The sequence below is a fragment of the Orycteropus afer genome, unplaced genomic scaffold (assembly GCF_000298275.1).
Source record: "Orycteropus afer afer isolate SDZICR_OR568_19922 unplaced genomic scaffold, OryAfe1.0 scaffold00001, whole genome shotgun sequence".
Lineage (NCBI taxonomy): Eukaryota > Metazoa > Chordata > Mammalia > Tubulidentata > Orycteropodidae > Orycteropus > Orycteropus afer.
Genome location: NW_006921588.1, coordinates 30,456,669 through 30,470,282, shown reverse-complemented (window position 1 = coordinate 30,470,282; position 13,614 = coordinate 30,456,669). Strand labels below are relative to the sequence as shown.

General features: G+C 40.5%; 1 protein-coding gene across 1 annotated transcript in view; it reads left to right on the top strand.

Annotated features, from left to right (window-relative positions):
* Positions 1-13,614, top strand: part of MYO3B (myosin IIIB) — a 517,685-nt gene that overhangs the window by 267,832 nt on the left and 236,239 nt on the right. Inside the window, exon 23 of the mRNA XM_007944671.2 lies at positions 6,963-7,042. Within this exon, the coding sequence (XP_007942862.2) occupies positions 6,963-7,042 (80 nt within the window). The remainder of the gene's footprint in view (positions 1-6,962; positions 7,043-13,614) is intronic.

Below are 13,614 nucleotides of genomic sequence, written 5' to 3'. Positions count from 1 at the left end.
GCCCTAAGGAGTGTTTAGAATTACAAAAGTTCTGTTAGCACTACTGACACTAAAAGGTTTCTGGTTAAAGATTTTCCTGGAGGCTGCTAGAATTCTGGCTTCAGATTGACTCACAACATCAGTAGATGTAGTGTCCCATAAGAACTCAAAGATGGAAGAAAAATCTCTATCGGGGACATCCAAGCAGGGTGGGGTCCTGTAAAGATAAAAATAGTGTCTGCCTATGAAAAATAATTTTTCCTCATTTAATTCTGGATTTGTTTGATCATTAATTTCTGGCAGGCTCAGTAACATTTCTCCCTTATCACTAGATTGTAAATGACAATTCCATTTAGATATAAGATCCCTTCCTAATAAATTAAGAGTAGTGTCAGAATTCAAAAGAACAGGTACAAACCTTCAATAAGCCCTAAAGACATAGGTACAGGTTGCAAATGATATGTTTGAATTATATTTGTAACTCCTACTACTTTTGTAGTTTCAGTACTCCAGAGTAGAGGCTTTTGCCAGCTTAAGGGGTTAATTGCTGATCAGGTGGCCCAAGTATTAACCAAAAATTTGTAGGGTTCTCCATTAACAACGAGAGTAGTTTCTCCTTATGAACTTAAAGCCACTATAGGAAAACTTCCAATTTAGTCCCTGGAATCCTATCAATCAAATTTGGGCTTGGAGGCTCTGGATTGGGAGGTTTCTAATTTTTGTTTTAACTTAAAATCATCTTCGTTCCAGTGGCTGAGTTTTACAATAACAACATATTTTAGAGCCCAGGCCACTGGTAAGGAGCTTATGTGGCCCTGATCCAAATCTTTTCTTTTGGGTGGGGAATTGTAACGACTGTAATTGCAGGAATGTTCCAGTATTGACTCTTCAGCCCTAGGGTATCTGGAGGATTTAATGCTGTATTTGTGTCCAGTCTTAAACTCAAATTTTCAACTTTAATAAAAATGCACAATTTAGTCTGAAAAGCTACTCCTGTAGCTGAATAAGCTAGCCTAGCACATGAACTTGTTCATATCTTAGAAATAAAACAAGCCTCAAAGGCAAATAAAGTTATAACCCTGCAATTACAGCAATTACAATTCAGACCAAAAGAAAGATTTGAAACAATCTGATTTGGTAATCATAAATGCTTGCCTATATGCAAGAGTGAATTTTAGCCCAATCTATCATTGGGAGAAAAGTTTTAGGTATGGCTTCAAGTAGCCTTTTGCTTACTACTCTGGCATCTTCAAGAAGAGCACAGCTGTCTTATATGTGCTTAAAGCCAAATTATCTTTAATGTTTTTCCAATCAGCATGTTATACCCATAGCTAAACTTCCCCTGGCTCAGTTAGCATATGGACTCACTGGTATAGGTCTGGAAACACAGGCTGATAAGCATTAATGAGAATTCTGAATTCCTCAGCAAATTTTGGAGGATCCTCCTTTAGAATCTTTTAAGAGTTCTGGTGGTTTAGTGAGTAAGGCATTTGGCTGATAACCACAAAGATGGCAATTCAAGCCCCCACCACTTGCTCTGTGGAAGGAAGATGAGGTGATCTATTTTCATAAAGATTTACAGTCTTGGAAACCCAGTGGGGGGTCACTATGAGTTGGAATCCACTTGATGGCCGTGTTACCGGACCAAATGTGGGTCCCTGCCCAGTGTGCAGTCAGGCCAAAACAGTTTACACACCAAGATTAAGAGGAGAGAAAATTATTTATTGTAAAGCTGCAATGCAAGGAGTAGGGGTAGTTTAGTACCCAGATGGGACTCTCCGAGATGCCCTGGAAACACAGCCTTTGTAGGTTTCAGGAGAGAGGATTGTGCATATTCACAAAAGGTTGAGGAATTTGGAGTGTGAATGTGAAATGGGATAGTGGATGAGTCACACTAGCTTCCTGTTATCAGCTGATAGGGACTTGGGCAGAGGGGAGAGGGTCTTAATTAACTTTTGTTCCCTTTTGCCCTGTTAGGCATGTCCAGGGGCCAGAGTTAATTTACAAGTTGTTTCTAAAATACTTTTAGCAATCTATCATCTGCAGGAAGGAATGTTTTCCATTCAGTTCTTTAAGGAACTGAATACTCATCTGTCTGGTGTGGGAAAATAGTTGGGGGTAATTATCTGTTTTAACCAGGGTGGGGGAAATAGTTGGGGGTAATCTAGCCTACCTATCTATTCTCACGGGTGCCAGGGTGGGGGAAATAGTTTTACGTTACTTGGTTTCAGCAGCAGTTACAATGTTACATAATTTGATGAGGGTCCAAGGGACCCTCCAGTCTCAGAAGTTTCTCTGCTGCCCATGGCTGAATTTTGAAGGGCATTTCATGTAAAGGTTTATCTTCCTTTTCTTGTTCTTTAGGATAAAAGGGTAATTCAGACGAAGTGCTAGTAGGGGAATAGGAAGGAAGAGAAGGGTCAAGGGGAGTTAGAGTTGGCAGAGGAGCTGAAGGTGCCATGGCAGGACTTTGCCATTGTAATTCTTTTATTTGTTTAATTTAGAAATTGTGTCCTGTAAGGAAGCAATCTTACTGTCCTGCTGCCATTTTGAAGCTTCCTGATTCCAATTTTAAAAATGCATTCTATGTTTAATGGGGGAGGTTTTTTTCCATTTACTATGCAAAAAAGTTAATTTAGTGACATCAAAGGATTCCAAGAGTAGTCACCGATTGTCCAAGTTGTCTTTAGCAAGGTCATGCCAATAATTTAAAATTGAATGAGTTATGGAATTCCCAACATGTTTGTTCATGTAAGAGGCAGAAGTCTCCAAAGGGATGTCCTCATATTTAGATTTGACATTGCCCATTTTCTTGCAAAAATTCAGCATGTGTGCACTCAATGAAAAAAGAAAAATGGCTGTGAAGAGCGTTACTTTCATTTTCTTAGAGTCGAAGTAAGTAGAGACTCTGAGACTCCTTACAGTAACCTCCACAATACCAAATTCTGCACCAAAAGACCTAGGTCAAACAAAACTTAGCAGGGACTTCCAAGGAGAAAACCTTGACCTGAACTTGCAATTGGGCAAAAACTGAAAATAAAGACAGAATTTTCAATAAAACTCACAGAGTACTTCACAAGGACATGGAGCTCAGTCTGAGCTGAATTATCTAGAATGAGGCCCAAGGAGGTTCAGGGAGACAGACAGCTCAAAGGACTCTGCTGGCCCGGAGCCCCAGTTCCCAAGCTTCCAGGGGGTAATTGGAGGCAACATCCTTCAGATCACAAGATGTCTGACACCAAGCAATGTAGAATTTAATCACAGAGTCTGCTTAAATTAAAGCAAGGAGTTTCACTGAGAGAAAAAAAAAACAATTTTTGAATTGGGAAACATAAAGTTGAGAGCTCTCAATACAGTGTTCTACAGAGCCAAGAGTGCAAAGTGTTTTTATTCAGTAAAGAAAACAAGTTTACAGTTACAATCACAGTGGCTTAGAATTATATATAGCTATAATAGTAAGGGGGAGCTCTGGTAGCATAGTGGCTAAGGCACTTGACTGCTAACCAGACGGCTGGCGGTTCAAACCCACTAGCCACTCCTCGGAAGGAAGGTTGGGCAATCCTACTTCCGTAGTGATACTGCCTCGGAAACCCAAGGAGGGGTCGCTATGAGTCAGGTCTGACTCCACGGCACATAACAACAACAACATAATAGTAAGGGGGAGCTCTGGTAGCGTAATGCCTAAGGTACTTGACTGCTAACAGAAGGCTGGTGGTTCAAATCCACCAGCCACTCCTTGGAAAGAAGGTGGGGCAATCTACTTCCGTAATGATACTGCCTCGGAAACCCAAGGAGGGGTCACTATGAGTAGAGTCTGACTTGACGGCACATAACAACAACAACAACAACAACAACAACATAATAGTAAGGAGCTCTAATGGTGTAGTGAGTAAAGCATTTGGCTGCTAACCAGTCAGCAGTTCAAAACCACCAGCTACTCCTTGGGAGGAAGATGAGGCAATCTATTTCCATAAAGATTTATAGCCTTGGAAACCCAGTGGAGGTTGCTGTGAATCACAATCGACTTGATGGCAGTGGGTATTAGATAAGAGTAAGTAAAATTCTACAAGGTTAGCTGCTAGGTTTCCTGGAGCCAGTCTAGCAAGAAATCATCTGCTATATATGCATTCTTTCTGCTGCACAAGCATTATCTCAAGACCCTCTAGATAAACAGTCCTTGGAAAACTTTTCTTCCCAAACTGTATTTTTGCCTCCTTCATGTGTGCTGAGAGCCGTTAAGGTTCCATTGTTTGTTAACGTTTCCCCATTCTACTCTAAAAGTCACTTATCTAGCCGAGCACAGTGGAAACTTACAGACATGATAGGTTTCAGTCTTATGTTAAAAATCAAAATGGAGTCTGACTTTGGACAAGAACATACCTCTTTCCTAAGAATCAGGTACCTTAATTATTAATTTTAAGTGCTCTGACTCATTTGCAATAATTTCTCAGTTTATTAATGCATTCCTTGGTTTTTGAGGGAAAATTAAATCAGGAAAACTTCCCAAACAAATGCCCATCCACAGTCACCACTGGAGCCCTGCAACAAATGCTGCAAACCCAGAGGGGGCAGCAGAGGGAGACTGAACTCTGAAGACCAAAACCAAACTCACTTCCATAGAGTCAATTCGACTCCAAGGCAGCATCACTGTAGAAGTAGATTGCCCAATCTTCCTTCCAAAGAGTGGCTGGTGGGTTTGAACCACCAGCCTTCTGGTTCAGAGTTAAATGCCTTAGGCACTATGCTACCAGAGCTCCTTACGCAACTCTGAGTGATTATTTAAAACTGTTAACAAAGCATCATTTTGGTCAATACCTCATCCCAGTCCTTTCTTGGTCCTGGGTGGTGCAAACAGTTAACACACTCATTGCTAACCCAAAGGTTGAGGGGATGGAGTCCACCCCGTGGTGCCTAAGAAAAAAAGTCCTGGCAACCTACATCCCAAAAAATCAGCCACTAAAAACTCTATGGAGCATAATTCTACTGTGACACACATGGGGTCTCCAAGAGTAGGAACTGATTCGACAGCAACTGTCTAGTCTTTTCTTAAGCAGCAACTGAAGAAGTTATGGGTGCTGGGTCCTTCCCAAGAGATGAAAATCCTTTAAAGCAGACAGGAAATAGCCATCTTTTAATAAGTACTAGCTCTGTCTTCTGCCCACTTGTCTCTTTCCCTTTCAGTTGGAAGCCGGGAAATTGTACAGGATCATTGCAAGCTCCATTTCAGATTCCCTCTTAACCCAGTTCCCAGGATATCAATTCCATTAGCTGCCTCTCACTTCCATTTTCTCTCCAGACACAAATTGGTAGTCACAGTTTCTGGGAAGTGCAGCCCAGTACTTTAGAGCAATGAGGCATCCTTAGTGCAGAAGAGGTAGTCTAGGATGCAAGTATTGAGGATGCTTAACATTTGAAAGAAGTGTGAACACCGTATTTACATTTAAATTAAAATGGAAACTTCACATAGGTTATGTTTCTAAAAGGTGTGTGTGGTGCATCTGCTGAGGTCTATTGTTTATTCATGCTGTAAATCCTTTGAAATGTGTTAAAATGCTTCCCACTCATTATAAAGCGCCTGCCACCCCTGCATTATGACTTTGATGTCACCAATCCTGCTTCAAAGGGTTCTTTCTGGGCTATTAATCACAGTTTAGCCTCTGAAGATATCGCCAGAGAAAACATTTGGACATCTTTGTGCTATTCTTGCTAAACTTTGAAATCTTGAGTGTCTTGCAATACACAAATTGCAACATTTCCTTTCATTGACAACTTTTTAGTTTGCTACAGAATCAAATGACACTGTAGGTAAAAATGCAAACAAATCTCTTTGTGCACTTGGTTTGTGGGGGCAGGGAATCTGAGAAGCTGTGGGGGGGCGGTTGGTGGGGAAGTGAGAAGAGTCTGAGATCAGGCCACTTAGGCCCTTCAGAGTTTAAAAGGAGAGTGGCCAAGAGATGTGGAAGTCCAAAGGGGAGTTGCTTTATTATTTTTTTCTCATCATTTATTAGTTTAACTACTTAGATTAACCAGTGTTCATGGTAGCAAATTGGAGATTCCCTGGTCTTACCTTGCCTACTGTTCTGTGTTTTGAGACTTAGATGAACTGTTCACAGCAAGTACTAATAGTGCTTATAGTAATAATACAAATACTAGCTAGCATGCAATGGGCACTTACCTGGACTAGCTCCATGCTAACCATGCTTTCTGTGAATTATCTCCTTGAATCCTCAAGACAACACATGGGAAAACTGAGGATCTGAGAAGTTAATTAACTTGTTCAAGGTCACACTCCTCACACTACTCCACCCTCAAACACCCCCCCCTTCCCCTTCCCAAGTGAGGCAAAGCTCTGCTGGGTGCCCTGGATTCCTCACTCTCTGCCCCGCTCTTACACTGGGGTGGCCCATTCAGCCTCATGTTGAAGGATCCTTACTTCCTGATCTGCTTATCATCATCTTAACCTCTTGCAATAAACCAAAACCAAACTCACTGCCATCGAGTTGATTCTGACTCATAGTGACCCTTTCTTGGGGTTTCTGAGGCAGTAGATCTTTACCGAAGTAGATTGCCCAGTCTTCCTTCCACAGAGTGGCTGTTGGGTTTGAGCCACCAGCCTTCTGGTTTGCAGTCAAATGCCTTAGGCATTATGGTACCAGAACTCTTGCAATGGTGCCCTCTATTGTCCAACTTCACTCTTGGAAAACTCCCTTACTTACTAATTTTTTTCAATGACCTGCGGTGCTCTAGTTGGAGACTTCTTTTGTTGTTCCTTTTTCGCTTATGAAACTAAAATAAATTCAATCTATATTTGTGTTCTAATTTATATTGTTGAATTTTTCAAATTCAGATTTTCCCAAATTTTCTAAATTGAGAGCAGATCATTTGGGAAATTCATAAAAATAAGGACACAGAGGGGAAAATCATTTATAAACCTATTCCTTAACTTTTCCTTCCATTTAAGTTCTTTGTTCTTACTCTCACAGGCAACTTGGCCCAAACAAGAGCTAGGATAACAGCAGCCTCAAGGTCTTTGCCTCCTCATTTCAGTGCTGGGCGAGCAAAGGTGAGTAGCAGATTTATACTCAAAATGATGTGAGCCAAAGGAGTGCTTCTGTCTAGGTAATCCTAGGGTGGGCAACATTAGTTTACTTCACCCAACCCACTGTTGGGCAGCCTGATGAAGACATTAAAGGCATTTAGGTAGTCAGGGGCTAGAAATTTGCACCATCTTCATGGAATCCTCACAATCCTGCTCCTCAGAAGCAGCACTTAAAATATAAACAGTAGCACTTGAACGTAAAATCCATCTGAAAAGAAATAAAGTACTTTTTCTTGAGAACATTGCCAACCTAAAAACGGTTGCCATTAACTTGATTCCAGCACATGGAGATCCCATGTGTGTCAGAACAGAACTGTGCTCCAAAGGTTTTCAATGATTTTTTTTTTTCTGAAAGTAGATCACCAGGCCTTTCTTCTGAGTTACCTCTGGGTAGACTTGAACTTCTAACCTTTTGGTTGGCAGCTGAACTGTGTTAACCCTTTGCACCAGCCAAGGTCTCTGTCAACAACCTACAGAGAAGGGTATCTCTGACTAAAGGGAGTCGACAGGGAGGACGGAAACCAAACAGTCTTCCTATCACTCTGCTTTGCCTTCCAAAAAATGAGTTGTCTATGGAAAGGGGAGGTAAGAAGGGGTAATAAAAATCCAGCTGTTAAAATACCTGTAACTGTTCCACCCTTCCGGCTAATGTTTAGCAAGTGTCTCAAGGACTGGTTGGTTAATGTTCATTGTAAATACTAACACCAGAAAACAATTATCTGGAAGGTGATGGAGTAATAAAATAATCAGGTCACATCTCTGAATTTTCTTATTTATTTATTTATTTTTTAATTAGGATTTGGGTGAAGATTTACAGAGTAAATTCACTTTTCATACAGCAGTTCACATATACTTTGTCTCATGTCATTGACCAAAATTTACAATGCAGCAGCTCCCCTCCCACTTCCTCCCCATAGTTACCTCCTCCCAGTGTCCATCCCTTCATACTCTTCGAGAGGCCATTTTCTGCCAACCCTGTATATGATCTTGGATACACTCTCCATTTAGACATACATAATTGTTTAGCTTGTTCACCCATCTATCCGTCCCTATACCCATGTTTGCTTTCATTAACAACTCAGTATTGTATTTACAAAGGGGTTCATATTTGTTGTTTGTACTGCCCATGTAACTCTCTCTGTCTTTCTCATCCTCAATGCTGCCATATTGGTCACTCACATTTGGTACATTGTCCTTCTCTTCACCCAAATCAATATTTATCTCTATCTATCTAACAGCATTACCTCCCCTTCCCTCCCACCCCTGGTAACCAACAAAGAAAATCCTCCAATATATAAACCTTTCCTTAACTTTTACAATAACGGACTAATACAATATTTGTCCTTTTGTGACTGACTTATTTCGCTCAGCATAATGTCCTCCAAGTTCATCCACGTTATGCGGTGTTTTGCAGATTCTACATTATTCTTTAGCGTTGCATAGTATTCCATTGTGTGAATGTACCAAAGTTTGGTTATCCATTCCTCAGTTGTTGGACATCTAGGTTGTTTCCAAGTTTTGGCTATTGTAAATAGTGCTGCGATGAACATCGGCGTGCATATATCTGTTCTTGTTATGGCTCTCACTTCTCTAGGGTATATACCTAGTAATGGGATGGCTGGGTCAAATGGTATTTGTATCTCCAACTTTTGAAGGAATCGCCATACTGCTTTCCACAATGGTTGTACCATTTTACAGTCCCACCAGCAGTGTATGAGAGTCCCAATCTCTCCACAACCTCGCCAGCATTTGTTATTTTCTGTCTTGTTGAACTTTGATACTAGTGCTGGAGCAAGATGGTATCTCATTGTTGTTTTGATTTGCATCTCTCTAATAGCTAATGATCGTGAGGATTTCTTCATATGTTTGTTGGCCGCTTGAATATCCTCCTTGGTGAAGTGTCTATTCATGTCTTCTGCCCATTTTTTAATTGGATTGTTTGTCTTTTTGTTATTGAGGTGTTGGAGTGTTCTATAAATTCTAGAGATAAGTCCCTTGTCAGATATGTTATTACCATGAATTTTCTTATTTTTTAATGTTGAGTATTAAACAATTTATTCATGAAGAATAAGCAATTCAACCACATATAATAATGTATCCCAAAATTGATACATGCATACTTATCTATATTTACTTCCCCTGAGAATGGAAGACCTAACTGCATATAAAACCAAAAAACCAAATCACTGCTGTCAGTCGGATCCGACTTACAGTGACCCCTTCTTGGGTTTCTGAGGTGTTATCACTATGGAAGTAGATTGCCCAATCTTCCTTCTGAGGAGCGGCGGGTGGGTTTGAATTGCCAGCCTTCTAGTTATCAGTCAAATGCCTTAGGCACTATGCCACCAGAGCTCCCAACTGCACATAGTAAGCACTCAAATTATTTTTGTTAACTATAATTTTGTACCTACATTGCTATTAGGATCCAGTGTAATACCTTACTTTTCAACCTTGCTACTTTGTGGCAAGATGTTAGGATATTTAACAAGTATGTGGGCCCCTAGAAGAGACTTACATAGTAGTATCATTTGTTCTTCTGCAAATCAGCCAAAAAAATTCCTATGAATACAACTTTCTGATCTACAATTGATTATGGGGATGAGACAGGACCAGGTCACCTTTCCTTGCATTGTGCATGGGATCAACATAAATTAGAAGCCTAACAGCAACAACATTCAGTGGCTCTGTGAACCTCTTTATAATTACATGTAAAATTTTGCTTGTGTTGAATATTATGTGGTTGTTAGAGTCACTGGATTCCACCAGATTCTAAAAGGGGTCATGATGTAAAAAGACTAACGACCACTGCACCGTATTCACTGCCATCTCATATTGCTCTCCTTTCCTCAGTTAGATTTTTTGACTACTGGGCCCTGCCAGGACCTGTTCCCCTGCCTTCCACACCCAGAATATCAGCACAGTGTTACCTGCCTGCTTGCATTATTCAGATCCTGTCCATGTGAAAAGTGTACCCTCTAGTATGTGGCATATATCATTACAATAATAATGATAGACATAAGAGGAAAATGACTAGAGATTTGTTTTCCTTGGACAGGAGATGAGTTGAAAGTTCTCATTTAGGCATCTGCAAATATAGAGAGTACCAAAGGCAATGAAAAATCCCCATCAAATGAGCACACACTAAGATGCTCAGTGTCTTTAAGTCATTAGGGAACTACAAACCAAAACCTAATGAGATACCACTTCACACACACACTAGAATGGCTAATATCAGAAAAAGATGAAAACAACAAGTATTGGTGAGGATGTAGAGAAATGCAAAACTTCATACGCAGCTTATGGTTCACTTCCCATGGAAACAGTGTCACAGTTCCTCAAAAAAAGTTAAACACAGAATTACCACAGTTAAACACAGTAATTCCACATCTGGGTATATACCCAAAAGAACTGAAAGTAGGGGCTCAAACAGATACTTGCATATCAATGTTCACTGCAGCATTATTCACAATAGCCAGAATGTGGAAACAATCTAAGTGTCCATCAACAGATGAATGGATAAACAAAATATGGTATATCCATACACTGGAATATTATTCAGCCTTAAAGAGAAATGAAATTCTCATATGTGCTACAATATACATGAACATTGAAAACATTATGCTGAGTGAAATAAGCCAGACACAAAAAGAAATATATGATCCTATTTATATGAAATATCTAGAAGAGACAAGTGTGTAGAGACAGAAAGTAGACTAGTGGTTACTATGGGTTGGGAGAGAAAGGATGACTGCTTATGGGGTGCAGAGTTTCTGTTTGGGGTGATGAAATAGTTTGAGAAACAAATAATGATAGTTGTGCAACGTAATAAGTGTGATTAATGCTACTAGATTGTACAATTGAAAATAGTTAAAATGCAAATTTTACATTGAACACATTATGTTACAAACACACAATCTCCATCAAAGCTTCTCTGCCTTGTCTAAGATAAACTACCAGAGGGAGCCCTGCATTAAGCTAGCATCCAACACCGTGAACAGCACTGCCCAGGGGCTGGTTTTCATGCCAGTCTTGCTTTCCATTCAACGCTATAGAGGCTTTTGAGAGGAGTAATGGTATAGATCTTATTTTTCTTTCTGTGAAGGGGTGGATGGATCACTTAATAGCAGTAAAAATTCCTGACAAAAGGCCTTTTCAGGAAGATAAGTATAAGCACTTCTGAGGTTTCAAGACATAAATAATGAGCACTCACTGAAACCAGGAGAAAATTCTTCAGTTTTCCATTTATTGCTGAAATCTAGGTGGTTTATAAAACTTTTGAGTCAATGTCTTTATCCCAGGATAAATTTAGTTGACAGATGAAGCAAATCTTTGTAACAGTATCATGTTTTAAGATTGATTTTATAAGATATCAAACCATATAGAAAGGCAATATATAATGTATTAGAAGTAAGGTTTTAGAATCATATCAAATGAGTTAAAAATCTAAGCATTGCTACTTATGGTAAGTCTACGGGAAATGTTCCTAAAATCTCGAGTTTTAACGTCTTCCTTTATAGAATATGAATGATAATAATACCTATAAACAGGGTATGGGGGGCAGTGTCTGACCTCTTCTAGCTTCACCAGGCGAAGAGGACGATCCAGTTCCCCAGCCAAAGGCTGATTTTTATGAGACAGAGGTCAGACATGCCTCCATCCTTTTTACCTATTCTGATACCAATCTTCCCTCCCATGCCGCGCTCTACTTCTCTGCTGGTTCATTAACTCATTGCAGTGGCCACACAATTCACAAACAATACTCATGATTATGGGGTTTATGAGGGAAGTAACAGGTTACAATTTGGGATCAGGAATGACTCAGGATACAGTTCTTTGATCAGACAGCCTCTTCTCAGCAATGCCACAGGCAAACCTCTCTCTCTGGTCCTCGGCCTTGTGGCTCTGTGGCCTCATGGCCCCTTGGCCTCTGCCCTGCTTGGACAACTGGTACAAAGCTCTTTTAACTCTGCTGGTAAGTGCCCAGAGTCACCCCACTCTACCAGCAAGCCTCCTCTCCCAAGACACTCAGCTCTCTTGCTCAGTGGGTCTGGAAACCACTGTGCTGTCTCCTGCCAGGTCCCTTGCTGGTCTTCTGGTTCCACTGCCACTATTTCTCTGCTTCTGCTTGTTGCAGTCTCTCACCATCTCAGCAAAATGTTACAGCCCTCTCTGTCTCCTGGGTCGAGGAAGTTCAGCGCAGGGATCCCGGGTCTAAAGGGTGTGCTCTACTCTTGGCTCTTCTTTCTTGATGATGAGATTTCCTTCTTTCCACCTCTGGAATGGCTCATTTTAAGTCTAGTGGGATGACAAAACTAATCAAATCCCCACATTAGTGTTCCATACACCTTGTTTGCATGGTCCCACCCCCTACAAAGGTGCCATGCATCTTACTTACGTAATTAGCAAGCTCTAATTCCCTTGGTGGGCCACAAGCCCCTCGCATTTGCATAGTTCCACCTAGTCATCTGGTGGGAGTCACAAGGACCACTACTAGAAGGGCCATACCAAACTATTCACTGCACTGCACAACCTTATGTGGTTGTTTTGATGATCCAGTGATATAGTATAGGCAAAGTGCAGTGCTTTCACATAGGAAATACTCAATAAATGTTTTATTACTAAAGATTTTATATCCATTTAAAATTTTATGTATGGACTCCATAGGTACATGGACTCCAAATAAGCTTGCTCATTTCTTATGGGCTTGGGGTCTGTAACACAATTTGTAAAGCTTGAAGTTTGAGCAGCATCACTCACAAGGAACCCAGCAGGACATTTTTCATGTAGACGTGACAAAAGGCCTAAGTGTGCAGAGAAACACCAAAAATTAGTGTAACATAATATATTTCTGGTGAGTAGATACTATTCCAATCAGGCAACATCAACCCGAAAGTATAGGGAAGGCACTCCAAAGAGGGAACAGTGGAAATGAATTATGTAGGTCACTGTTATGTTAATTTATCAAAAGATAACGTGAATATGTGTGCAAGGGTCCTCCAGGTGGTTGGAGAAACAGAGTCACTAAGGACATTCCATACATTTTTTAGACAGACACTGGGGTTTCTGCTCCTCTAAACTGGCTCCACATAGATAATTCTCCAAAAGAGCTGCTAAAGAATCCTTACTAGCCTGTTGTTTGACTTGAAGTTGACTTTAGGAAAACAGTGCCTTAAAAGCTCAAGGTTCAAAAGGACACTTAAGGGTAGATGGCCTGGGTAGGTCACCTCAATTCCATGAATCCAGAAATATGGATTCCAGGAGAATCAAAACAATTTTGTCAGCAGAAAGCAAGCTTATTCACTTCCAGTTGATTAACACTGTAGCATAAATTTATTAATGATATTATTCTATAATTCCTACATTCTGTGGGATCACCTTTCTCTGGAATGGGCACAAATATGGATCTCTTCCAGTCAGTTGGCCAGGTAGCTGTCCTCCAAATCTCTTGGCATAACTGAGTGAGTGCCTCCAATGGGGCATCTGTTTGTTGAAATCTCTCAATCGGTATGCCATCAATTCCTGGAGCCTTGTTCTTC